The sequence below is a fragment of the Alternaria viburni genome (genome assembly GCF_023758015.1).
Source record: "Alternaria viburni strain BMP 2772 chromosome Unknown scaffold_1, whole genome shotgun sequence".
Taxonomy (NCBI): domain Eukaryota; kingdom Fungi; phylum Ascomycota; class Dothideomycetes; order Pleosporales; family Pleosporaceae; genus Alternaria; species Alternaria viburni.
In genome coordinates, this window is record NW_026055770.1 from 1,921,747 (window position 1) to 1,947,022 (window position 25,276).

Sequence of the window (25,276 nt, forward strand, 5' to 3'; positions counted from 1 at the left end):
TGTTCGGCATACCGCACCCACTGACGGTTGGTATGAAACTGAGCGGACTCGTTTAACGACCAACATGCCCAGTGGAGGAAGACATTCTCATCAGCCCAACGGCTACACTAACGGCTATACTCGTACTCCCTCGACCAATGGCAACATCCAGTACCCTTCCTTCCCAAACGGTCATGTAAACAACCACCTTCCCTCCAATGACAATCGTTTCTATGGCTACATCTACGAATCTACAAATGACGGCTCTCACGAAGAGGACTACGCCGACGCACGAGAAATTGTTCGGCCACTCCTCGTTGTACTGTACGGCTTGAGACCTTCCATCGGCTCTAGGGTCATCAGGGATATCATCGTTAGATACACCATAGCGATGGGTTTGGGTTACACTGACCCGAACAATCACCGTCGTACGTTGTTGACTACGGCGGCTGTTCACCTTGAGGGTGTAAACGGGTTTGTCGATCACGAAGGCGTTGAAGATCTGAGTGAAGATGTGTGGATTCGTGAGCCTAATAGCGAGTATCGAACTGGTGATAGTCGCGGAAACGGAAGAAGCACCAACGACAACAGAAACGGGATCACAAACACCTTCCACATCAACGCCGGCATCGTAACGCCAAACAACACCAGTGCCAATGGCGTTCCCTTGACAAATGGTCGAACCCACACCTCCAACACCTACACTCAAACCTCATCCCCAGAGCGGCTTACTGCAGACCCAAATGACATCCGACCGCGTCCCCGCCTCTCCACCCCCGAACTCAACGAAGCGATTGGAGACTGGGGCTCCGTATCATACACTCTCGACGGCCCTATTCTACGCCTTCGCGCGATCCGCGCCGAAGGTGGAATAGATCAGGAAATCCCTCTCCGTCCGCATCCAGATGCGAACGATGGTAGACATGTTGCGACAGGTGCTAGGACGAATAGGTACGCGACGGCGATACAGATTATTCCCCCAAGTGTTTATGTTGGGGATGGTACGAGAAGCTCATCAGAGTCTTCAACGCGCTCTTCTCGGAGCGCATCCTTAAGCGGAACCACACTCGTCAACTCCGCCGTTGGAAGTACAAACGGCGACACTGTTCCCACTTCCAACCCGCCTACAAACGGTGAGCTATCAGAGAGCGTGGAGCTCCACCGTAACGGCGCTTACGAAACCCCTACTGCAACGCTTAGGCGGCGTCGCGATGCGAGGGATATGAGGAGAGCCGCTAGGGAGAATTTACTAGTGGAGAGGGGAAGTGTGGAAGAGGAAAGCACGGGAAATAGTGAAGAGAGTAGTGAAGATAGTATGGATGCGGAGATCGCGGAAGTGGAGGAGATGTGGGCGGAGATTCGTAGACAGAGGGGGACTATGGAGGAGGAGATGATGCGACATGTGGCGGCGAGGGATCGTGCGGCGCAGGCTCAGCAGACAAACGGTGTGGGGACGAATGGGGTTGGGAGTGAAGGGGGTGATGAGGCTTCTGAGGCTTCTGGGTCTGAGACGAGGGAAAGGAGGCTTGATAGCGAGTAAGTGCGCGAGAAAGATATTGTCACAGGCAGGGGATGGCACTAAGTAACCTATGCTCGTCGCGTTGGCAGAATAAAAAGGACATTTGAATATGCGGTCCTCGTCTGTACCCATCAGCCACCCAGCACTCACTGCTCACATGTAAAGATGCCCAGGACAATTCGACTAACTGTATCATTTCCACTACATCAACTCGACTGATGCGGTCTTCGCGCTATGCTGATGGACATCTATTATGTCAATCATATCTACGTCTTCCGCACACTCATGAACTTCTAATATTCCAACGAATCCACATACAAATCATAACATCTTCAAAAAAGCTCAGATAACACGTCGCCATACCGCTTCGTCAGAGCTGTCCAATGACTTATATCTTGCAGTACCCCTCCTATCCCCCCACTCGGAACAGTCGGAAACAATACAGTATATCCATGAAACGCTATCTAGTGGTTCTGTTGATGGCGCATAAAAGCCGTTGAGTGTCTCAGCTTGTCTTTCTTCGACGACCTGCTGGTCGACTACGAGGAGGGTAGAACCTAAAGACGGGTGTACAAAATTAGTATTGGTCTCACATACAGTTCCCATAGGGGCAATACTAACGCGATGGTGGCGGTTCCTTGCTTGACGCCATCCGCAAAAGCGATCTCAACGTCCTGGGAATGATGCACTCGTGATCGGAGGGAAACAGCGAACGCTTTGGCAATTGACATGGACGTGTAGGGGGTGTTGCTTGCGTCCTGCTTCAACTGAAACGAGTCGATTAGGGAAGATACGAGTCCTTGGATGTGCGAGAGGCTCACGCCGCTGCGATGCATCTTGAATGTCCGGCAGACCAGACCCATAGCTCGTGCTATGCGAATGTTGATGACAGTGTTTTTCTTGCGTAACAGCGAAGAGACGGATGGGGTTGAGCGACCTGATCGTATATCGTCGAGATTGAGCATATCGTCACATGCTTTCTCGTAGTCTGAAAGAACACGAAGATCGGAGATTGGGAAGTGGGAAAGAATAGCTGCGTTCGGTAGCCAGGCATAAACCATACGTTCTAACTAGGTTATTATAAACGCAGCATATTAACACACTGGCAACTTACCTGCAAGCGCTTTGTATCTTGCCCATGAAGCAAGACGCATCGATTTTAACAATCGCAAGGGATCGGCTGCAACTAGGGTCTTATTGGGTGCCAAGAGCATCGGGTGGTCGAGCGCGACTATACGGGACAAGAAAGGTCAGTTAATTTCACCAGAAAGCTGACCATGAAACAGAGGATGCAACATACCAACAGCAATCCTGGGGTCTTGCATGTTTGCGGCCTTGACAAGTGCCTGCAGGAGACTTGTAGATACCGAGACGTATGAGGATGCACCACCACGCATCGATAGATGCGAATGAGCCAGACGCAAGGTGATGCGTAAACCTTGTTCTTCGTCAGGTGAAAAAGGCGCCAGAAGTTCTTCTGGCCATAATGAAAAGGCCTCAGACGCGAACGTTTCACTCACAAAGCCATTCTCCACGTCGAATTTGGTCCGGCTGTTGGCATCCCACACGCGGAAGCCGATATGTTGTGTGCCAGGAGCCCGTGGGCTCCGAGGGGTAGGCGTTATGGGGGTTGCATGGCCGTCATCATCGATGTCTGACCAGCTTTCTTCAACATCTTGCTCTACCATTGGCGTTCCCCCGAGCTGCAGACCCCACAGTGGCAGATCTTCAACCGGTGGCGTATTGGCGGCCCGAGACCTCTCTTCTTTGCTTCTTCTTGCGCTTCTCACCAGGTGCTTGTAGTACCTCCTGATCTTTGGAGATTTTGCAAATCGGGCTCTGCCAAGCTCGTGTTCCTCCTCACATTCGCGCCATATCATCTCAACGCCGATCTCTGCAGCTCTTACTCTGATGATCTTGTGAATTTCGTCAAACCAGTTTTCGGGGTCGGAGAAAGGCACATTCAAGACTTCATCAAACTCCGGCAACGCCTCACGGCCAAAGAGAATGATATAGGTGTAATATCGGTTACGCAATTTGTTGTTATCAAGATCCTGGCCGGTGATGGCGTTGAAGACTCGTGGGATGATAGATCTGTCTGTATCATCATACCACCGATACAGGATAGCCAATAGTTTGTGTTCGCCCTCGTCCCATGAGTGATTGGGTCTTCGTTCGCATTGGCGAAGCTCTTCATTGGTGAATTCAATAAGCCCCGATGAGCTGGGAAGCCTGCTCCGTTGAGTGACCATGCCGAAGTCCAGCGTGCGTCGTACTGATGGCGTCGGTGCAGTATCAACGGCGTCGAATTGATAGCTCGCCCTAGCAGGACTGCGAAGTACAACAGGCAAATCTCTTTCTTCGTCCGACGGGCAGGGCGTTGATACTGGAAGTGTAGCCTGAGAATCGTACGAAGAACAACGCTGCTTGGATATGTCCGAAGCGGAGGTACCGACCGTTGACGACACAACTGCGCTGATGTCTTCGCCAGGCTCGCTCTTGATATATCCAGGTGGCTCGAAAACACCCTCGATCGAAGGAAGCACCGAGTCTTGTTCGCTGTCATCGTAGTTGCTTGTTAGGGACACTGTGAAGTTGTCAGTGCCTGCTTCACGACTGTGAAATGGAAAGATGCCCGGTAACCACTTACCTTGGATGTCAGCTTCGGTTACAGACTGCAACTGCTTCGGGTCATGCGGCTCTTGCGGTGCTAGAGGTGTCGTGGCTGCGACTTCCGGCTCCCACAGCTCTACACCGGCATCTGCTTCTCTCCAGATATGCCTTGTCATTGCGATGAAGTGTGTATCTGCTGCTTCAGATGCAACGAATGATTGATTGATCAGCAAGCTGGCGTTCCATGCGATGTGCGAGGGTCGTGTCCGGGTGAGGTTAAAAGAGAGAAGATGTCATGCAGTTTGAAGAGTTTTCAACCCAGCAGGCATCCAGCCCGAGGCGCGTCGGACTCAAGTCGCGTCTACGCGCCATAGAAAGCTTGTCGCTGCGCGTCCGACGTGTAATGAGCGCGGTTTCGCGTGGTGAGGTGAAAGAGGCGGCTCCGAGCCGCACTCTCCAGGACAGTGAGCCAGGGCGCCTACATGTGTCAAGCGAAAAGCCAGACAGACGAAAGAAATTATTCCTGAGTTGTCGATAGAGCCGACCCAGTATCATGGAGTAGGTGGGTAGAGTTCAGGTCGATGGAATAGCTGAGTGGAATTTGCTTGTTCTGCCACGGCATTAGCAGTGAGGCTTGCCGGTACGTCCTTCACCATATCTTGACTTGTCAGTGCAGCGTTAGAGATTATATGCGAGAATCAAACCTCTGTGAGTGGGCTCTGTTGAAGAATGTAGAAGAGAAAGACGGGTTAAGATCAACGCATGCCGTGTAGTGGGATGACATCATCGAGAGCTGAATCTCACCGCTCGCTTCGCCGTGTCGTGACCTGACGAGCACGTTTGGAGGACCGGTATAGGTGAGAACGAATAGAACAACGGGCCATCGCTTTGCAGCAAAGATCCGCAAGTGGGAGCTGGACCCGTGAGCGTATGTATCTTCTGACTGTGCCCCACTTTTGCTATTCGATGGCATCGCCGCGACAGCAGGTGATAGACAAGAAGCAGAAAGTGAAGATACCTATAATGATTCAATCAATTGAAAAGCAGATTCCTTCCCACGCTACGTTACATACATTACTGGCGTCGAAGAGCTGATAAAAAAACGATAGAAAAACAGAATGCAAAGCGCACAACTTTTGGTGCAACAGAAGACTTTGGACGTAAACCATCCCTCTCGAACAAGTGGTATGCGAAAGTGTCGTTCGCTGCGCCGGCGCTATGCTTTGACGGTCAAAGTACGGATTCGATACAGATAACCGAAAAGATTGGAGTTCCTGGTCCTGTTGCCACATGATTCGTCCGACCATTCCAAAGAAGCGAATGCGTGAAATGCGCCTAGTCGGGTCCAGAAAAACACCTGCAACGATACGGCGCAGTCTGCGTTCGCACGACTGACGAAGATGGGGTGGAAGTGACCAGGTGACGGGTTGTTGGGTTGTCGCATAAGCGCCCGTCAATGGTGCTGTGGCTGCTGCTCCACATGCATATGCGGTCCGTAGACCGCATACGGGATCCAAAACGTGATCGCGCCTGCATATAATGATTCCAGGGCTGCAACACGGTTCGATGGATAATTGCTTTTCTTCTTACGCCCGCCTCACGCAACGCAACCCAACAGATGTTGTTGCGGCTTCATTACGCATAGCTTCGTTTCCTTTTCTGGTGGTTTCTTCGGCCGCTCATTTGTGGCCATGCTGCTCGGTGCAGATCTTCCTTACGACCCACTTTTCCCAGAACTTGCGCTGCTGATTGGTGACCATGATTCCGTCGTCGTCTCCTAAGACGTCGACGCCATCCATGTGTCCGTTGCAGTTGCACCATGTAATCGAGGCTGGGGTATCGGGCATAGGCGGGAAGGAAAGGGTGCCTAGAGAGGTCAGTATATGTCCCACATGCACTTCGTACAGCCAGAACTTACCACCCTGTTCAGGCTCGTCGGTCTCTGCATCAGACTCTGTGTCAGCTATAGAACTGCCATCAGCGTCGTTCCCGCTAGATGGATCCTCGTGTTCGTGTTCGTAATCGTAATCGCTTTCGTCGCTACTGTCGCTTCCAAGAGGGTCGTCTTCTGGTACTTCGGCTCCCATAACGAACTGCTCGTCGAAGTGCCTAAAGGTCGAAGCGCAAAGTCAGTTAATGTCTCACAACCGTTCGTACATGGATTTTACTTGCTTCTCATATCCAATCCGCCTGAGAGAAATCCAGTCAAGCCTTGAGAGCTCATCGCGTAGATACGGAAGTACATCTTTCCACATACTGCCCTCTTTCAAGAGTACATCACGCAGACGCAAACCACGCAGTGTATCTCTGTGTCGTCGGGCAATGCCCAGAATTTCATCTGCGTTGAGACGCCAGGCTTGGATCCCAAAAGCTGCAATGACGGGATGACAAGTTAGTGTATGTCTCATGATGCAGAGACGCAAAACGTACCCTGCAGCTTTTCCCACTTGACGTTGTGGAATAGCTCTTCTAGCCGCAATGTGAGTGGTCGGTATGAAGGAAAGCCAATATGCACGGCTTCAATATTCTTAGCCGCAGTAAACAATGCCTTGGACAGGGAGGTGAGATGTCGCATCCGAACGTCTAGGTCCGTGCTGTCATCGAAATGTAGCTCTAGACAGGTCAGGCGTTCGGCAAGGATTCCCAGGGTTGATGGCGGATTGCTAGCGGCACCTAGTACGCTCTGCGGGCTTAGCATGGGTGATGAGAATCGCGAACATGGCGATTCGGACTCAAGGAGGGCCTGAAGACCGAGGTCGAAGTTAGTAAATGTCTACTATCAATCCGTACACGGATATGACTTGCCTGACCGATTGTTTTCGCGCTATGCAAGCATGCCGGTGGCCATGTCGGTACTAGACCGTTCAACTCGTTGTGACCCCGCATGTACGTGATTAACACGGCATCTTCCTGGTCCTGCAGGCGTAGGATCTGGATGTGCTGGAGTGAAGTGAATCGCTGGAGCGCGAAATGCAGGATATGTGCATCTTTCCTGCTGTTCAGAAGGCTGGTCTGCTCATTCACCTTTTTCTGGAATTTTTCGATCTCAAGGGAGCTGAAACTCTCGGGCCGTGTGTGGAGGAGCTCCTGTATGCGCTCTCGTCCTTGATCGTAGAAAAATGGCACCATGTAACTGAACTTCTTCACACGGCCGGCAATGTGAGGCTCGCCAGCTATTCTCTCTAATCTTTCGAGTCCCTTTCGCGAGAAGCGTGTCGTAACGCGCGAGAACTGATGAATGACACCCTGCAGCGGCTCAGTACATGTCTCACGTGCACTTCGTACAGCCGTACTCACCAAATTGCTGAATCTTCTGCAAGTCAATCTACAAAGGTGAGGATACGAAGTCAGTGTGTGTCTCACATGCATTCCGTACAGCTATACCACTTACCTAAAGCTCGCAATCGTCTCGGCATCGTCGGGCTCAGGTGGGAGGGGCAGCTTGAAAGATTCCTGCGACAGGTATGCGCGGCGCTCCAGACTTATTGGTTTTTCTGGTTCGCTCGCAACATATTCGAGGATGATGCGAAGAAGCTCGTCGGCGAGATCGAGGATACCCATTTTAAGTGGTCACATTCATGACGGCCGCTCCGAAGAAGCTCTGCTCAGGAAGCTTCCCAGCGCGATTTAGGAGCGCACCGCACAGCGGATATACTCTCAATGCAGGGCAGCAGCGTTCGGGCCGGATCGGGAGGAGGGAATGGCAGGTGGTAGTGAGCGTAGCGACAGCGGGACAGTCGAGTCAACTGACAACGTGGTGTTATCCGACAGCCGGCACCGATCTATGGGATAGCAAGCGAAGGACAGCCAGAGGGGCGTGGTCGGAGAAAGAAATGCATGACCTCTCTGCCAGCAGTCAGCTAAGCGTAGAGTTGCGAAGACGACCTGGGACTGGACACGCCGCCTGCAACTTGCAGCGTGCACCCCGGTACGCCCTCGCCCAAACCGCGATGCATTAAACTGCAACGGGCATAACGTCTCACATGATCACTAGCGTCTGCATTTACATAAGCAGGACGGTAAACATGCATGGCTCCTCCCGCGAAGAAGAGTCGAATGGCCGCTGTGGACTACTGCACAAATTCGCTAGGGCTGGCTGTTACGCCTGCGCTGATTCGAGGCCCGAAGGCCTGCTCCCCACAGCCCACTACACGAATTTCCATCCATGGATGGTCTCGATGCGTTGCCAACGAAGCATGCATCTGGAGGTCGGCTGATTGGCGTCACAAGCGCTTCAGATGCGTCATCCGGCCGATTCCACTGCCGTGTACTTGGGATGGCGCAAACGCCATTGAAGCGATGGGCATCTCATGACGACACGGAGCTTTAGGAGCCTCATAGTGGGCTGAAACGGGTGTCTGTATGTCTCGCAATGTGCGTACGCTGTTGCAGTGCGTCATTTGTCCTGCTCGGCAGGAGATGATAGCATGCAAGTTCCATTACAGCACACGAAGTACTGCGTGCAATACGTAAATAGTATACAAGCATCTGTGTAGGCGCAAGCGACCCGAATTCGGTCACCGCACAAATTCGGGACGGAGAGGACATGGCCGCAATCCCGCTCGTACATGCGCCGATGACGATGCATGCGTGGAACTGCCGGTCAGATCGACGTGTTGCTTCACAAGCCTATACTCGCCCTGGTAACGTCATGCGGACCTGTGCGGTCGTGTAGCTATGGCGCACGCAGCTGTCGTAGATCGTCGCACAGAAAATGACACTAGATGACCTCCTGCCTCGTCGACTTGTCGACCTCTCGTGCCGACGAAAACTCTACTCACATATCGCCTGGGCCTGTTCCAGCACGACAAACACTCAAAGACGTGTCTCGCCATCAACCCGCCCGGCCACGCCTATCGGGTCACGCTTTCGCTCTGGATTGAACACGTTCGCTTCGTTTTCGACGAATCTCAGTGCTGCTCAGCTTGCTCTGGAAGGTATCATCGATGCTGTCTTCTTCGCTGGCATCGAGAACAGCGACCTCAAAAACTTCAAGGGGGTCCCATCCCTGCTCGCTGCGCTTGTTGTTCACTGCAGCACCTCCGCTCCTTGTCTCGAGCGACAGCACCAGGGCAGAGATGTCTTTGTCAGTGATGGTTGGGCCGAAAGGATCCCAAATCTCGACATATTTGATAGTGAGCCCAAAGGGATAGCTGACGTGGACGGCATGTCCGTTCGGCCCGGGTTCTTGGATCTCTTCAACACGGATGCGCTCGTCATCTGGGGGGCCAAAGTAGAGGAGAGAGGAGAGAAAGTCGTGCGCTGATTGCTGGCGCTCTTTCCAACTTTCGAGATGCTCTGCAAACTTCTTGTTCACTAGTAGGGCGTCGCCAGTGATTCCGACTGTAAGTACGCTGGGCTTCGCATCGGAAGTGGATGGCTGTCTCCTTCCGAGCATAAAGGCAAACATGGTAAGCAGTAGCTTGTGGCCAATATGAAGGTGATCGAAAGTCCCTCCGACGGCAACGGAGAGGTGGTTGATTGATTTGTCTGTCTCATCGGCAGACGATACTGGTTCTGGTGCCTCTACACTGACAATACCGCCGCGAACTTTGGACACGGGTATCTGGGCTTTCGATAGAGAGAGGAAGCTCCTCAGTACGCGCTCGCCTTCTTCGCTTTCGACCGAGTAGACGGTATCCCATGATCGCGAACTCCGTGCTAGCGTATGGATGTCTATTGCTGGCCCCTGGAGTTCCTGCTCTGGGGTTGAATCTGGTAGGGGCTTCGTCAGTTGGCCGTCCCTGGGATATGCGACTAGAACAACACGAGCATCAACGCCCTCAGAATCTTCCGTATCGATAGCTTCCCTGCTCGCAGTGATGCAGATGAGTTTGTAGAGATCGGCTACTAGCTGCTGGGTGGTTGCGTAGTGCAGGCCCCTGGGCTCATCAAGATGGCCGTACAGATGAGGGCATGGTAATGCAATTTCTAGAAGTATGGATTCATGGGATGTGCGAGGAGACCGGGCCAGCTCTTTCAAGACGGTGAATAAGGGCGAGTTGTAGGCGGCCTTGAGTGCTGCATAGGAGGGTGGTGAGGGCGCAGGCGGCAGCAGCAGCAGTGCACGGCGGACTGGTTTGTGTGCTGGCGGCATGTTGCGGGTGTCAATGAACCTCGAACCTGAAGTGGGAGACGGTGGTATTGCAGATCATGAATCATAACCATGGTGGAAGCGAGCCTGTGTCACATGGAGGTAACCCGAAGCAGCGTGAAGGGAGGCGGAGGGGTGGTGGGGAACTTTTGCCGAGAAACAGCCGCGGGCGCCCAGCAAGTCGAGGCCAACCGCAGCGGAGCTCTTGACGATTGACTACGCGCCGCAACAGTCCCGAGTCTCTCTTTCCTCCGCCCGAGCCAGCGTACTCTGTAGAGCAATTGCAGGCGCCATGCCTTTCGGAAACCACCACCAGAATGCGCACAACGACCCGGCGCAGGGCATCTTTGCAGCGGCGTCGGCGCTGGGGAGTATGTGATAGTGGCCTTGGGCACCGCCGTGAACGTGGGCTGATGTGTATCTCGCAATTGTAGGCATAGGAGCGCCTGGAGGCAATCTGCGAGGGGCCACGCAGGGCACCACGCGCGCCGGCACCGACGCCTTCCTGCCCCAGAGCAGCGCGAACCAGCCGGCCCAGGGCGACGCCTACCTGCCCTCGACCGCACCGCCCCAGGCCACCTCGACCTTCGACGCCCCGCGACGGCGCACCAACGAGGAGCTGCACATATCTGCTGGCGGCGGTCAGGTGCCCTCATCGGCGTCGGCGCAGCCCCAGCAGCAGCACCTGTACAGCTCGCCCGACAATTACCGCTCGGCGCCCAACATCAACATCGACCATGGAACCCCTCAGAACTCGCAGTATGGCTCCCCGGCAGTCCCCGGCGCCCTCCAGCCCGCGCAGCAGCCACAACAACCGCCGGGGCCGCAGCAGCAACAGCGACCCGCGCCTGCCAACGCCTACACGGCGCCCGTCGTGCCTACCCAGACGCAGATAGCCAGCAACGCCCAGCAGTACACGCTGCCCACGCGCTCCAACACCATCAGCCAGCCCCAGCATTCCCCTCACTCGGCCCATTCCTACTCGCGCTCGAGTCCAGCTGGCCTGGGCCCCGACCAGAAATACGTCCCCTTCTCCAACACCCCCGACCAGAAACAGTACCAAGCCGGCACGCCCGCCCAGAAGTACTACCCCACGACTCCCTCGGGCGCCGCATCGCAGTCGCCCCTGGGCCTCGCCGACATCAGGCCGCGCGCAAACTCGACCATGGACCACGAGGGCATGGGACACGGCAACACCATGGTCAGCGACGGCAACAAGGTGCCCTCCAACAGCAACTACCTCGCCCCGTGGAGCATCTACGCCTACGACTGGTGCAAATGGAACGTCCCGGGCGGCAACAGCGCCGGCAAGATGGCCGTCGGCAGCTATCTCGAGGACAACCACAACTTCATCCGCATTCTCGACACGCAAATAGCGCCCCAAGACACCTCCGCCCCCGGCGCCACACCCTACGGCCTCGAGTACAACGCAATCGCCGAAGCCACATGTTCCTTCCCCGTCACGCGCATACTGTGGGAGCCGCCGTCGTCGCAGAAGCAGTCGACCGACCTCCTCGCAACGTCTGGCGACCATCTGCGCTTGTGGTCGCTGCCCCAGGCCTCCGGAAACAACATGAGCAACACCATCACGCGCTCGTCCTCCGTAAACACGCGAGAGCCCCAGCTCCCTAAGCTCACGCCGCTCGCCCTCCTCTCAAACTCCAAGACCCCTGAACACACCGCGCCGCTGACCTCCCTCGACTGGAATACCATGTCGCCCAAGCTCATCATCACCTCCAGCATAGACACGACCTGCACCATCTGGGACATACCCTCGCTTACCGCCAAGACCCAATTGATTGCCCACGACAAGGAGGTCTTCGACGTACGCTTCTGCGCAGGAAGCGTCGATGTTTTTGTCAGTTGTGGAGCCGACGGCAGTGTCCGCATGTTCGATCTCCGCAGTTTAGAGCACAGCACCATCATCTACGAGCCCTCAGACAAGGGCGGCGACAAAGACAAGGGTCGGTTTCTGTATTCACTTCCGATGCCAATTGCTAACAAGGTTCAGGCTCGCCAACAGGCCGCATGTCGCCCACCAAAGCCCAGCAGACCATGTCGTACGCGCCCCCGCTCCTCCGTCTCGCCGCATCACCCCACGACTCCCACCTCCTCGCTACCTTCGCCGCCGACTCAAACCTCATCCGCATCCTCGACGTGCGGCAGCCAGGCCAAGCCCTACTCGAACTGCGTGGCCACTCTGCGTCCGTCAACAGCATAGAGTGGAACCCATCGCGGAGAGGCATGCTCGCCTCTGGTGGAGACGACTCCCTCGTACTCATCTGGGACCTGCTACACGCAAACAACGGCGCGACCATCAGCGGAGAACATGCTTCAACACAGCCTCCCGTCGTACAGCCCGCGACTACACATCCCGCCAACGGAGCCGCGGGCGCGCAGAATGTGCCCGTAGGCCAGAAGGGACCCTACGCCAGCTGGCGGTGCGACTACGAAGTCGGCAACATTAGCTGGGCACCTCAGAGCGCTCTGACAGGGCAAGGCGGTGAATGGGTCGGTGTCGCTGGTGGACGTGGTGTTTGGGGCGTCAAGTTATGATGAGTCTCGATTCCGTGTTGATAACCTCAGTTCAGACTTCGTACGACCGCCATGTTTTGCCTTGGAATGCCAACTGTATGAATGACGCATTGTTTCCGATTAGGGCAACGGGCGGGATTGATAAAAGTGTACAGCTCTTGTTATCTTGCTCTCTGAGCACAATAGTTTGGTGGTGGGGGCGTTAGTGGTGGGTTTTGCATGCATATAAGATACCTGGAAGTGAAAGACTTGTCTTCTCTATATGACGATTCTGGACTCGATGATGTTTTTCTACGAACATTCCCTTTCCATCCCTCTCACAATATTTCTCTGAGCAGTACAGGTTTATCGTATGACCACTTCCACAACGACCTCATTACTCCACCCAGCCTTCGAATCAGTCTCCTTCCACGCCCGCACCGTATCAATCTCAAGCACGTTCTCGCATTCCTTGCTGACACTGACACAATGTGCTGGCACCGGGCGGCCGAACAACACGGCGAAGAAGTCGTTTTCGATGGAGCGCTTTGGCAGGTCTGAGACATACAGTGCTATAACATGTCAGTAAATATCGAAACACAGAACCAAGGGAAGCAACACGGGGAATCCGAAAGAGAAAAGAACATACCAAACCTCCCCAAAACCTTACAACTCGTCCAAACCCTCAGTCGTCCCGAACTGCGATCCACATACGCATCCGCACTAACAATCGCCGCCGCCCCCGTCATCTTCCCCACAACCCCCAAGTTCGCAACACAAACTTTGCGCGGTCCCTTAGTCTCACTGCCCTCACCCCTCTGCAGTTCAAACTCCATCAACGGGAACGCAGATAGAATCTCCCAGCCACGAACCGGAAGTTCGATATGCACAAAGGCATCGTTGGTCGCTACGCTCGTTGGAGCCGTGACCTGGCCGTCTGTGTGCGAGCGGATGATGTAGGTACCTTTTTCTGCGCCGGGGAAGGCGTCGAGGGCGATGAGTTCGGAGATGGGTTTGGGGGTGCAGTTGAAGACGCCGAGGATGGAGACGCCGGTGTGGGCCATGCCGACGTAGGTGGTTACTTTGAGGAGGACGGTGTCGTCGTATGCGTTGTAGGCTTGTGTTGTTTTGCCTACGGTGTGGGGACGTAGGATGACCGTGTCGCCCCGCGGTGTCTTGCCTGTCATTTGGTTGATGAGGTCGATGTCGTGCTGCCCGGGGACGTCGGTGATGTAGATGGGACCGCCGGAGACGCAGCGTGCGGCGGCGTGGAAGGCGGCGTAGTCGTGGCTCGTTTGGAACATGTCCCAGTCGGGGAGTATGTTGAGGTATTGCGTTATGATGGAGTTGTGCGCGTTGCAGAAGATGTGCCAGGGATGGCTTGCAGGTACCTCAGGGAAGAAGTCATCCGAATTACGCAGTAGCATGCGTGGCTTGTTGGACGGGAGTTGCGAGTGGAAGATCAGGGGCGGGGCTTGTGACATGCAGGATATGGCGCGCGCGGAGAAGGAACGTAGCTGTGCGATGGACCAGGCGTCTTGGTAGGATTTGATTAGTTTGCGGCGGTCGTCCGAGTCGTGGAGCTCGTCGAGGAAGAACTGGGCATCGGTTTTGACAGAGTCGATGCCACAGGACGAGAGGAACTCGTAGAAGTCTTTGTAGAAGCGGGAGACGTCTTCTTCAGCTACGACGGTGATCTTGCCGCCGGATACGCCGTCTTTGAGTTGGACGAGACTGGTTTTGTAGTCTTTCGCTATGCGGCCTTCGGGTGCAATGCCTCCCCAGTAGCCAAAAATAGCGTGCCATACAGCAATGTGGCGGATGTGGCTGTACTTCTCTCGTATGTCGCTGACTGTGGCTTTCAGACCACGAGGGAAGCCTTTTTTGGTTGCTTCAAACTCTGTCATGGCGTTGTCGAACTGATCGCCGCCTTCGGTGTTGAGCGACTGCCAGTTGTCGTCGATGATCAGGTTGCTGATATTGATTTCGTTCTTGCGTAGTGACTCCAGTGCCTCGAAGATTTTGTCTTCATTGAGCTTCTGGCCTAGGCCGTTCCAGGTGCAGTACGTCAAGCCATCATACCAGTTCTCCAGCCACTGCGGTTTGAAGTCGTCAACCAAGGCCTTCTCTTCTTCGCTGACCAGTCCTGCCGATTCTTGGTATGCCATTACGAGTTTGCGAGCATAGTACATTGAAGCTGCTACTGCGTCATCTAGCTTCATGCCCACTGCGGCAACGATACGCACAGTGCCATCTTTTTCGCTATCGTTCCTGGCGTTCATGACGACTCTGCCGTCGCCGTCATGATTGAGAGTTGTCAATACTTCATCCAACCCACTCACGGCGAGCAGTGCCAGATGGGTGCCATCGTGACGTTCGAATGCGGCCAACATAGCATCTTTGTCAGGCTGGAAACGGTCTTTGCCCTGTCTCGGAGCAAGCCATGGGGCCCATAGTCGTACCTCAGCGAACCAGCGGGAGAGATTCGTCGGCTTACCAAGCTTTTCTCCTGATAGACCAGGCTGCTTGCCTGACGCTGCACTGATGGGGTAAGTGAGGTCCCACAGAACGGTGTTGGGCGTATCGCTTTGTTCTTTGGATATATTGAGGAATGGTGGTAAGCCCTCGAGATAGTAAGTCAAATCTTCTTTCAACGCATCTGGTGACTGGTAGATGAGGCGACCGTCTGAGGTTGAGAATTGTTCGTTGGCCCACTTCCACGGTTCGTTCTGGGTATGTTAGTGAGAGCCCTCCGATCGACCATTTTACATCATCTGTTCAGTCAGATTATTGTAGACCGAATGTTCAAGACTCACCTCTGAGGCTCTGAAAGTAATGGTATACGATAACGAAGAGCCGTGCTTGGGTCGTCCGGCCAAGTCGACTGTATAGTACTGGCGTTGTAAATTCGAGTGACTTGGCTTGACTACCGTCTACTTGCGATTAGCTTCTGATGAGCCTAGGTGGCACGTTGGTTTGCTCACAACGCATGCCTCGTCGTTTGGCTTTAAGCTAGTGCTTTTCCATAGATCAGGAGTATCAAAGTTGTGCCACAAAGCGACCTCCCATGCCTTCTGCGGCCCGGCTGAGCTCTCGATGACTACAGTAATCCTTACCTGAGTGTGTGATTAGATGAGACAAAGGTCGGGAGACAGATTGAACACACAGATTCTCGATCGGAGGGAATGGTAGTCGTCTGGCCTAGCGGAGGATGGCAGCTGAGTGCGGCGTACATGGTATCGAATGCAGAAAGTCAGGATAAGCTATGGAGTTAAGTAGGATAATGATAGAAAGCACACAGAAAGACACGATGGACGGGACGGATGATGAGGAGGATATTGAGTTTGCATTGACCAACAACTAAGGTATTCAGCAGCACAATGATGCATATGCAGGCACTAAGAGGCCGAGGAGGTGCAGGTGACGTGTGCGGAGGTCGGGGTAGCTGCGAGGTGCACTAGAGCTCCAGCCAATCGGGGTCATTGAATTCCCATCTTGGCATTTAGGAACATTTTGGCATGGGCCCAAGTTTTGATGCCGCTCAATGGGCAGCCATGTCAGCCTTACGACGTCTACCACGGCCCCGACCATTTGTCTGTCGGCAATGCATACGACATCAGCATGTGCTTGCCCGTGGTGAGCGACCGGCAGCGAGATGGGCCGACGAGGAGCCCGACCCAGTAATACGCCAGGCGCAATGGGAGGAACACGCGGGACAAGTACGGGCGGGGATGCACCAGAGCATGTTGAGTGTACTTGAAGAGCGTGGATTTGTCAAGGATGTCGCTGGGTGAGCATGTCGCGAACAGCCTCCTTCAACGGTCGCTAATCAACATAGTGGACGCCAGACGCTCGACTGGCTGCTCACCGAAAAGCGCATCGGCGCATATGTCGGCGTAGACCCAACAGCCCCCTCTCTACATGTCGGCCACCTTCTCCCGCTTATGGCGCTGTACTGGATGTACCTCCATGGCTACTACACCGTCAGCTTGGTGAGCCACCCGCGACTCGATGCACACAACGCGAGTTAATCATGGCTAGTTAGGAGGAGGCACCGTCCAGATTGGCGACCCTTCTGGCAGAACAACGGCTCGGTCTCGGCAAGGCGAAGATGTGCAGTCCATGAATGTGGAGAGCATACAGCGCCAATTGGACAAGCTGTGGACGAATGTCAAGTGCCTGGGCATCAAGTACCAGTACTCCCCCCTAGTCAGCCGAAAGCAGGATATCCTCAACAACAGGAGATGGCTGTCCCAGTTGAGTGCAGTTGAGCTGATGAGGGATCTGGGGTCTGGTATGCGCCTGGGTGCCATGCTCAGTCGCGACTCGTAAGTCCGTCATGTCTTGAGTAGAGAATGCCTCTCACACGTTTAGGGTCAAGCTACGAATGGAAAGCGGCGAAGGCATGGCTATATCCGAGTTTAGCTACCCTCTCTTCCAAGCCTACGACTGGTGGAGCATGTACCGGAACCAGGGCGTTCAACTACAAATAGGTGGATCTGATCAGTACGGAAACATCATTGCCGGCATGGGCGCTGTCAGTCACATGCGCAAGATACATCGCATGGACAACGGAGCAGAGGGCGACGAAGACCCAAGCGTAGCAACTTACGGTCTCACCACACCACTGCTTACAACAGCGTCTGGCGAGAAGTTTGGCAAGAGCGCGGGCAATGCAGTCTGGCTTGACGGCCAGATGATGAGCTCGTTCGATCTGTACCAGGTACGTCCTCGGTAGCTCTTTGTAGTCTCACTACTGACAGTCTGTTACAGTACTTCCTCCGCACCGCAGACGCCGACGTCGAACGCTACCTCAAGCTCTTCACCTTCCTCCCTCTTGACGAGATCAGCCTCCTAATGAACCGTCAAAACCAAGAACCCTCAAAGCGTAACGCCCAACACATACTCGCCCGCGAAATCGTCGAGCTCGCACACGGTGCCGCAGACGCGAAGAAAGCCGAAGCCGCACACAAGGACACGTTCGGTCAGGGAGCCCATACTTTCTCGCTATTTTCGCTGAGGAACGCGATTATCGGTGACAAGGGCGACACCAGCGAGCCAAAGGAACACATGAAGCAGGAGGACAGAGAGCTGTTCGAATACAAAGAAGCCTACGCCGCCTCCTCCACCGCACAACCTACTACCAGCAGCCCACCCGAACGACGCCAGCACGACAAGACAAATGTCGTCACACTCCCCCTTTCCATGCTCCAAGCCGGATCCTTCCCCCACGTCCTCTACGCCGCCGGTCTCGCAAGTTCGAAATCCGAAGCGAGCCGCTTGATCGCGAAGAAGGGCGCGTACGTCATTGTACCGAACTCTGGTCCGCCTGACAACCCGACCGCGTTGAAGTGGGCGACTATCGAGTCGGGCAAGGATTTCAATCCGTATCACTATCTCGTGGATTGGGAGGCGCTGGTGCTGAGGGCGGGAAAGAGTAAGATTCAGATTTGCAGGATTATTAAGGATGAAGTGGGTGAGGAGAAGACGGAGGAGGGACAATGATCATACAAGTATATATCACGTTCCTTGCGGACGAGTTGCCTGTACGAATGCAATGTCATATGCTCCACTCTATACTATCGATCTATCCAAGTCTTCTGCTGTGTTGATGGGTATCCCATGTTGAGATATAGCAGTAATACCCAATAATCAGCCCCCTTCTGACTCTTCTATTCAATTCTTTTCAACTAAATTGAATCGTCCTACCAGCGACCCTTCACGTCCCCAAACACCGACCGAACCTACCCACTCCCCTCACCCCATGCCTTGCATGCTGGAATCTCGTTCCGACACCGATCTTGCACGGGGCAAGCGGACTACCCTGTACCTCTGCATCAACCACCTCCTTGCCCTTCCCCTTTTGTAGTCCAACACCGCCATTTTCGTTTTCATTCTCACTCCCGTTCGTAGTATACCGCATCGCTCGTCGTTCTTTAATCGGCGACGTACGCGTAGAATGGTAACGAGACGGACCGCGCTCGATACAGACGTTGGGGCTAAGAGGGCCGAGTTGAATACCGCCCTCTTCGAGGATCGGGCGGTTTACTGCGGGTTGGTGAGGGCGGATGGTGACAGTCGTTGGAGAAGGCGTTTGTGTCTGGGTTGGAGTGTGTGGCTGATTGCGAGGTCGTCGAGGAGGTAGAGCTTTGAAGAGGGGGGAGATGCGCAGGGTAGAGTCGGGTTCGAGAAATGGGTCTGGGATTGTGGTTGTGCTGATATGATGGGGTGACTGGGTGTTGTCCTTGCTGAAGACATCGTTCCCAGACGAAGAGCGCGGTAATTGGCTAGTAAACGGGTAGTCGAGTACATATTCGATGCCGCATGTCTCCTGTTCGTGTAGAGATGTGCTTGCAAGCCAGTCGTTGATACGATCCCTAGGCGGACCAGTAAGACTGGCAGTGCGGTTTCGAGAGCCTGCGATGAAATATCCAGAGTCGTCCGACCATGCCTCTGAACTCTGCTCAGATATGCGAGGACTGTTCGCGTGCGTCGCGTGCGATACCATTCTGAACGACGTTCTCGATATGCACGGGGACTCTAGACGCTGTAACGGAGAGATCGCGAGAGTAGCATGTTGCTCATTCCTACTATGCTCCACTGGTGGGGAGGCCTTTCTGGAGATGTTTGGTAGCTGGGGATACGACACGCCTTGCTCAAGCTGGGGAGACTGATGATCACGGCCGGCGTCCTCGAAGATCTGTCTCATCCGCGCGGCATGGCCAGCGCGGGCTGGTGACTGTACCAGTGTTGAACCATTGTTCGCACGCCGGACCCGAATATTGGCTAGTCGAGAAGGCGAGAGTGGAACTGCACCTGATCTCGAGAGTGTGGATGCTGTCACTATTTGAGCATGGCCGTGGTCAGTGAAGATGTCGTTCGTGGATGACTGGCTGTATGCGCCATGTGATGGCCCGAGGGCTACACCTCCGTCTGGAGAAGCCTCAGTATGCGGCAGTAAATGCCCAGAGCTCTGGTCGGGTGTCACGGGTTTGCGGAATGTGCGGCTGCATCCAATGGCGATGCCCTACAATGGAGTTCAGTAACTTGTAGGAGCAGTTCAGTCCTGCACCCTCCACGAACTTGCTGAGAGGCCATGTTGATCGGCTGCGCGATTTCTCCATCGTCGTCCGTAGCCATCCGCGTCATCTCGGACATGCTGAGCTTAGCTGTTCGCGTGGGTACTCGACGTTGCACGAGCGATGACTCGAGGACGGGCTCAATTGTCGTACATGACTTTGTGGCTGGGAGGTCAATAGGGAGGCTGCAGCAGTTGCACCAACGCTCCTACATACTGCAGCTATCCGTCGTGCCTGCCAACTGAGCCCGAGCAGTTACTTCCCCGCCATGTTTTGGTAGCACAGGCGCATACCAAGATTGCAGATACACTCTTCTCACGAGCAAGTCGCACATGTGTGGAGTGTAAACATTTTTCCGCAGGATTCAGTAGATTCAATAGTGTGGACATGAGTCTGGTGGTATAAGATCCATATATGACGTGTGCGGTACACGGGGATGCCCAGGTGGGGATCTTCGCTGATCTGGTAGCGACGACCGCAGCTTCCGTATGCACAGAGCACTTGCTCGGGTCGAGTCGATAGAGGCCTTGTCGGATGTTTCTTTTTTTGCCCATAATTTCCGTCACGCTGACATCACGTGGCAGCTGAGCCGGTGCCTGCCCAACGGCCACGTCCAAGGTTCTGCGCGAACTCTACCGGTGATTGCGCGAGATAGTGTCAGCCTTGGGATATTTCAGAGATACAACGTCAAGGTTTTGGCGCGGTAGGACGAGACGCGGGACGGTGTAATCGACGCACCAAGGCCGCTGGATCTCGCTTGTCGATCGCTATCTATGGGACGCCTCGAATTGATTACTCCCAGCTGTCCACCTTCGATCCCGCCATCACGGTCACCGTGGTTCGGCATCTAATATCAATCCCGTCTTCCACAGCCATTCGCTGAGCCTCGCAAAATCAACTTCGATCGCGACCCTGCGTCCAATCTCGCTGGCTCGGCCCTTTCCCCGATCACTAGGATCCCTAGTGACAGCGTTGGGACGTTTGACGTTGTTGCGCACACCGTCAACGGCGCCCTCAGGCAGAATGGTTCGCACTCCTGCAGGCACCCTTTGTGAGCGTCGCAGTAGGCGTATTGCCTGGCCCCAAAAAAGCGTCATGCATGCAGGAACAGCACGCGAGTGCTAAACTGGGCTGTCTTGGCCGGAACGACACTCGAGACCGAGTCGCGGGCCCGCCTCGTCTACGCAAGGTGATGCTATGTAAAACACACCATGGCCGCAAGCATCTGAAGCATCCTACAACATTACCGGATCGCCCCAAGTGCTGACAACCACGAATAACCACGAATAGCTCCTCAGGCGCGCCTCGAGAAAACCTTACCCTCATCACAGTGAATGCAGCGGACGTTTTCGAAACGGCGCACGCTCTCGCACCAGCGCACGTTGGGCGCATCTTTGGGGCCCTCTCCTCACCTCGTGCTGAGGCGGGAGCGTGTGCGTTGCCCGCGACTGTCGCACCATGCTGATTTCGATAGACGGTGACCAGTACGAGGCCCCTGAGTCGCCCGCGCATGTCGTGGCGTCTTCGCTTCCTGCACTACACCTTCTAGTCCGTGCTTCTAACTCTGAACCATGCCAACCTTGCGTGTTCCACAATCTGCCCTGCCTGCCACTCCAAAGTTTCTGTATTTGCGTGACATGTCGTCGCTGTCTCTCGTGCCTTTTGCCTATCCTCACTCTTTCCATTCCATCTCGGCCTGAAGCCATTCGCGAGCTCGAAGCTCTTGCGCCACCACCATTCTGTCGCATCCTAACTATTATACTTTCTTTTTACTACTTTCGACACCTCCGCGTAGCTTAGTCCCCGCATTTACCCTTTGTACATATTCCTTATACTTGGCTCAACGGCCTGTCACTCTATTCAACCGCCTTCATTCATCGCGTGCTATCGATAGCCGTTCTTCCGACAACGCTCGTCTGACTTGGCTGCGAACCTCTTACTGTAAGTACATGGATTTTCTATGAAACCCCATTGGGATCAGCGCCACGGTGCTGCAACAGAGAACGTTACACCTCCCCTTCTTCCTCGCCTCTGCGTCCGCTCTCGTCGTATTTGGCATGTTATTGCTGGGCTGCATAGGCTCTTGGGCTATAGTGGCTCGGTTATACTCTGCATCACGGTGTACTCTCCGTCCGCAGAGCCCTTGCTGTCCTTATTGAGTCCCTATTGAGCACCACCGATCATGCAAAGGGCTCGTTCTGATCTGTGAGAGTAGGTTAGTCGATATCTGATACGGTGTATCAGTCACCTCCTGGTTCCTGAATCTCTGAAACCTCAGGCAACTGGCTGTCGCTCACGCAAGGAATCGCTGCTTTCCGCGTGTACCGACACGTATCAAATCACCGCGTCTGTTCCTGGAGTCTACCCTACTCTCACCTCTTTGCCTGTAATTTGGAGAAGGTACCTGGACCAGCATTCGGGAGCTCGAGTACCCCGGGGCCTGCGTGTCATACATGTCCGCATTGGCCATCAGCTGTCTTGCAACAAGCGCGTATGCGTCAACAGTCGCACAACAGTACCCACATTCAACACTCTTACAACCCACACGTTGCCTGGAGCAGACTCGACGACTCTACCAGTCACGCGCACCGAGGGTGTGAACCTCGCGTCGCACAACAACCTTTTACAGCCAGACTTGTGTCGAGTGGCACATTTACCGTCAACATTTCGACATCTAATTCATGAGTTACGATCCAAGACTGGGCGCCGCAGCATACGGTGCAACAGGCGCAAGCAGCGATGGAGACGCAAAGAAGGGCTCGGTACGGGCGGCGAGAGAGCGGATGCAGGCTGCGCAAAAGAGGACCCAACTCCCAGACACGTCGAAGATCATTGGCCTTCCCCGGCGACCAAACCAGCTCGTCATGCAGAACTCTCAGGAACGTGTAGAACAGTCAGAGCAACCGGCGCCTTCGGGAAGCAGAGGTGACATTGATTCGGGATCGCCGTCACCACAATGGCCACTGCCAAACATTACTAGGGACAAAGCCGATCCGACACCTGTCTTACCACCTCGCTCTCCAGAAAGACTGAGACCACCGCCACAGTTTGCACGCCCTGTATCCGACGAGTTTCCTATACAGCAGCTCTCGCCCGATCTTCCCTCGCCGACCTCCCCAACATCAATATATCTACATCCGAATGCCGACACCTTCTCACCTAACTCGTTTCGATCTTCGCGCCCAATCACTACCTCGTCGATAGCCTCGGACTCCTCGATAGGCTCCATACCCGACTTTCCTGTACCCCAACCGCCTATGCCAAGTATCCAACAAGCGCGACGCTTTCCAAGTCTCGGTCCACCGCCCTCTTCGCGGAGAGGGCCTTCGTCGTACTACACACAGATGTCGTATGTGTCACCCATCGTCGAGGAGTCGGAGAACAACTCTTCAAGGATACAGTCACAACGCGGATCCTTTGCTTCTAGCAACGTATTCCCGACTAACAAGGATGACTTCTACCCCGATGACGATCTCTACTCGGATGACGGCGAAACCATAAACAGTCGCGATACCATCTCACCGACCCCGACCGACTCCGACGACCGAAGCGGCCTCGTACAGCAATCGCCCGCCCTTCTGCGACAGGCGAGCTTGGGCAGGAGGACTAAGCCATCGCTGATGACTATCAAGTCAGTGGACAGCTTTGGAAACAAGAAGGGCGGACCTGAAGGGAAGAAGCCTGATGGCTCTAGGCTTGGCGCGGGGGCCATGGGCATCGGAGCCGCAACACTCGCAGCGAGGGATGGCAGTCCGTCGGGTATTTCAAGACACCCTCTCAGCAGGTCCGTCTCAATGGACTCCATAGACACGATAGAGGACTTCAAGAGCAAGGCCGGAAACGTTGGGACTGCATCACCACTCCAACAGGAATTGCGACACCCCGGAATGTCCGAGCGTGCTGGTATGCGACGGCCCGCGAGGCTCGACATGGACGCGGTCCGGGACGCTGAAGCGCGCGGCAGCTTGACGAGTCTGCCGGATCTCATTCGAAGAGCCACGCGACTGGCAGCGAACCTTGATCGCGGGCGCACAGCAAGTCGACTTGGGTTGGACTTTTGGGAAACTGGTGCTCCCGACAGGAACCAAGTTCGTCAGTCTGGATTGTCTGAGATGCTCGCCGCTTTCCCACCACCAGGTCAAGAAACGCCTAACCGCTCTGGCCGGGGTACCCCGAACTTCCGCAACGGCAGCATGACGAAGTGGCCGTCAGGTGGTAACGGACGCAACGGTGCTACCGACTCTGGATTCAGCAACGAAAAGCAGAAGCCGCGTCGAAGGTGCTGTGGTATGCCCTTGTGGACATTCATCACGCTCCTCATAGTCTTGCTTTTCGTAATCGCTGCCGCGGTCGTCATTCCCGTGTTCCTAGTCGTCCTACCCAACCAGAACAAGGGCGCCAATACCTCTGCCGCTCAAGAGACTCAAGGAAGTAACAACGGAGGCAACAACGGGGGTAACAACAACATGAACAATCCTAACGCACCTGCTGCACCACTTCCCACGTCTGGGCCGGGTCAAGGGAACGACCAATGCAGCGGTATCATTACCTGCCAGAACGGCGGTGTCGCCATACTCAACGGCGACCGATCGTGCAACTGTGTATGCATCAACGGCTTCACAGGAAAGACATGTACGAACGACGACGCTACTGGTTGCACCACAACCAGCATCGAGGGCACTGCCAACAACGCCACGATGGGCTCTGGTATTCCTCGCCTGATCGAGGTGACCGCCCCCAAGTTCAACGTTCCTTTGGATGCCACCCGTGTCTTGTCGTTGTTCTCTCAGCTTTCGCTCAGTTGCGCAGCCGAGAACGCCCTGATTACCTTCAATGGTCTTGCTTCTCGTTCAATCCCTCAGCGTCTTCATTCGATGGACTCAAGGACTGCACTTCATCCGTCGCGTACGCTTCCAGTACTCCATCATCCTCATCCTGTGCAGATCCCTGGTCATCTAGCCAAACGCCAAACGGTCGGCCAGGTCGACGAAGCCGAGGCTCCCAACGAACAAGCCAAAGCCCAGACGGAGGAGCTCATAACACAGCCCATCTCGAGCAACATCAATGCTCTCGACTTTGCCCGTGTAGCGGTGCTCCTTGCGCTTCAGGAAAGCAAAGACCTAGACGTGGCCGCGAGCGCACAGGAGTCCATACAATCTCTGCTCACAGACGACCGCAACGGGAACTCCAACAGCGGCAGCATCGACGTCGGCCCCTTTGAACTAGATCTCGTCAACTTCACAATCGAGTTCCAGAACGGCACCACGATACGCGGGCCACAGAGTACCTCATCCTGAGCTTGAGCATCTACACTTAGACCCAAGATTTTGCTTTTCACCTGCATAGCGATACCCTTTTTTGTCTTTTCGCCATCACATCATACATCTCTCTTTTCCATTACATTTCCATCTTGTCGCGATCCAATGTACGATATCGAAAAGGTAGGCGTGTGCCCTTGGACGGCACAGCGCAGGGCGT

General features: G+C 54.7%; 8 protein-coding genes across 8 annotated transcripts; 4 read left to right on the forward strand and 4 right to left on the reverse strand.

The window, feature by feature from the left end:
• Positions 1-64: 64 nt before the first annotated feature.
• On the forward strand, positions 65-1,116 carry J4E79_000685 (uncharacterized protein; the record flags this gene model as incomplete). The annotated part of the gene is made up of 2 exons (XM_049349601.1): positions 65-930; positions 999-1,116. The coding sequence occupies 2 exons, from the start codon at positions 65-67 to the stop codon at positions 1,114-1,116; spliced, it is 984 nt and encodes a 327-aa protein (XP_049216388.1).
• Positions 1,117-1,962: 846 nt separating this feature from the next.
• J4E79_000686 (uncharacterized protein) lies at positions 1,963-4,287 on the reverse strand (the record flags this gene model as incomplete). The annotated part of the gene is made up of 4 exons (XM_049349602.1): positions 1,963-2,026; positions 2,096-2,564; positions 2,799-4,085; positions 4,149-4,287. The coding sequence occupies 4 exons, from the start codon at positions 4,285-4,287 to the stop codon at positions 1,963-1,965; spliced, it is 1,959 nt and encodes a 652-aa protein (XP_049216389.1).
• Positions 4,288-5,790: 1,503 nt separating this feature from the next.
• On the reverse strand, positions 5,791-7,672 carry J4E79_000687 (uncharacterized protein; the record flags this gene model as incomplete). The annotated part of the gene is made up of 7 exons (XM_049349603.1): positions 5,791-5,978; positions 6,030-6,220; positions 6,284-6,482; positions 6,542-6,854; positions 6,902-7,357; positions 7,409-7,436; positions 7,503-7,672. The coding sequence occupies 7 exons, from the start codon at positions 7,670-7,672 to the stop codon at positions 5,791-5,793; spliced, it is 1,545 nt and encodes a 514-aa protein (XP_049216390.1).
• A 1,300-nt stretch (positions 7,673-8,972) lies between these two features.
• Positions 8,973-10,208, reverse strand: J4E79_000688 (uncharacterized protein; the record flags this gene model as incomplete). Its single annotated transcript, XM_049349604.1, has 1 exon — positions 8,973-10,208. The coding sequence occupies one exon, from the start codon at positions 10,206-10,208 to the stop codon at positions 8,973-8,975; it is 1,236 nt and encodes a 411-aa protein (XP_049216391.1).
• A 289-nt stretch (positions 10,209-10,497) lies between these two features.
• J4E79_000689 (uncharacterized protein) lies at positions 10,498-12,761 on the forward strand (the record flags this gene model as incomplete). Its single annotated transcript, XM_049349605.1, has 3 exons — positions 10,498-10,576; positions 10,640-12,169; positions 12,217-12,761. The coding sequence occupies 3 exons, from the start codon at positions 10,498-10,500 to the stop codon at positions 12,759-12,761; spliced, it is 2,154 nt and encodes a 717-aa protein (XP_049216392.1).
• A 324-nt stretch (positions 12,762-13,085) lies between these two features.
• Positions 13,086-15,954, reverse strand: J4E79_000690 (uncharacterized protein; the record flags this gene model as incomplete). Its single annotated transcript, XM_049349606.1, has 5 exons — positions 13,086-13,291; positions 13,369-15,448; positions 15,536-15,652; positions 15,704-15,835; positions 15,886-15,954. 5 exons carry the CDS (start codon positions 15,952-15,954, stop codon positions 13,086-13,088), a joined length of 2,604 nt encoding a protein of 867 aa, XP_049216393.1.
• Positions 15,955-16,273: 319 nt separating this feature from the next.
• J4E79_000691 (uncharacterized protein) lies at positions 16,274-18,224 on the forward strand (the record flags this gene model as incomplete). The annotated part of the gene is made up of 5 exons (XM_049349607.1): positions 16,274-16,509; positions 16,558-16,711; positions 16,761-17,047; positions 17,094-17,442; positions 17,493-18,224. 5 exons carry the CDS (start codon positions 16,274-16,276, stop codon positions 18,222-18,224), a joined length of 1,758 nt encoding a protein of 585 aa, XP_049216394.1.
• Positions 18,225-22,479: 4,255 nt separating this feature from the next.
• J4E79_000692 (uncharacterized protein) lies at positions 22,480-25,095 on the forward strand (the record flags this gene model as incomplete). The annotated part of the gene is made up of 1 exon (XM_049349608.1): positions 22,480-25,095. The coding sequence occupies one exon, from the start codon at positions 22,480-22,482 to the stop codon at positions 25,093-25,095; it is 2,616 nt and encodes an 871-aa protein (XP_049216395.1).
• Positions 25,096-25,276: the final 181 nt, after the last annotated feature.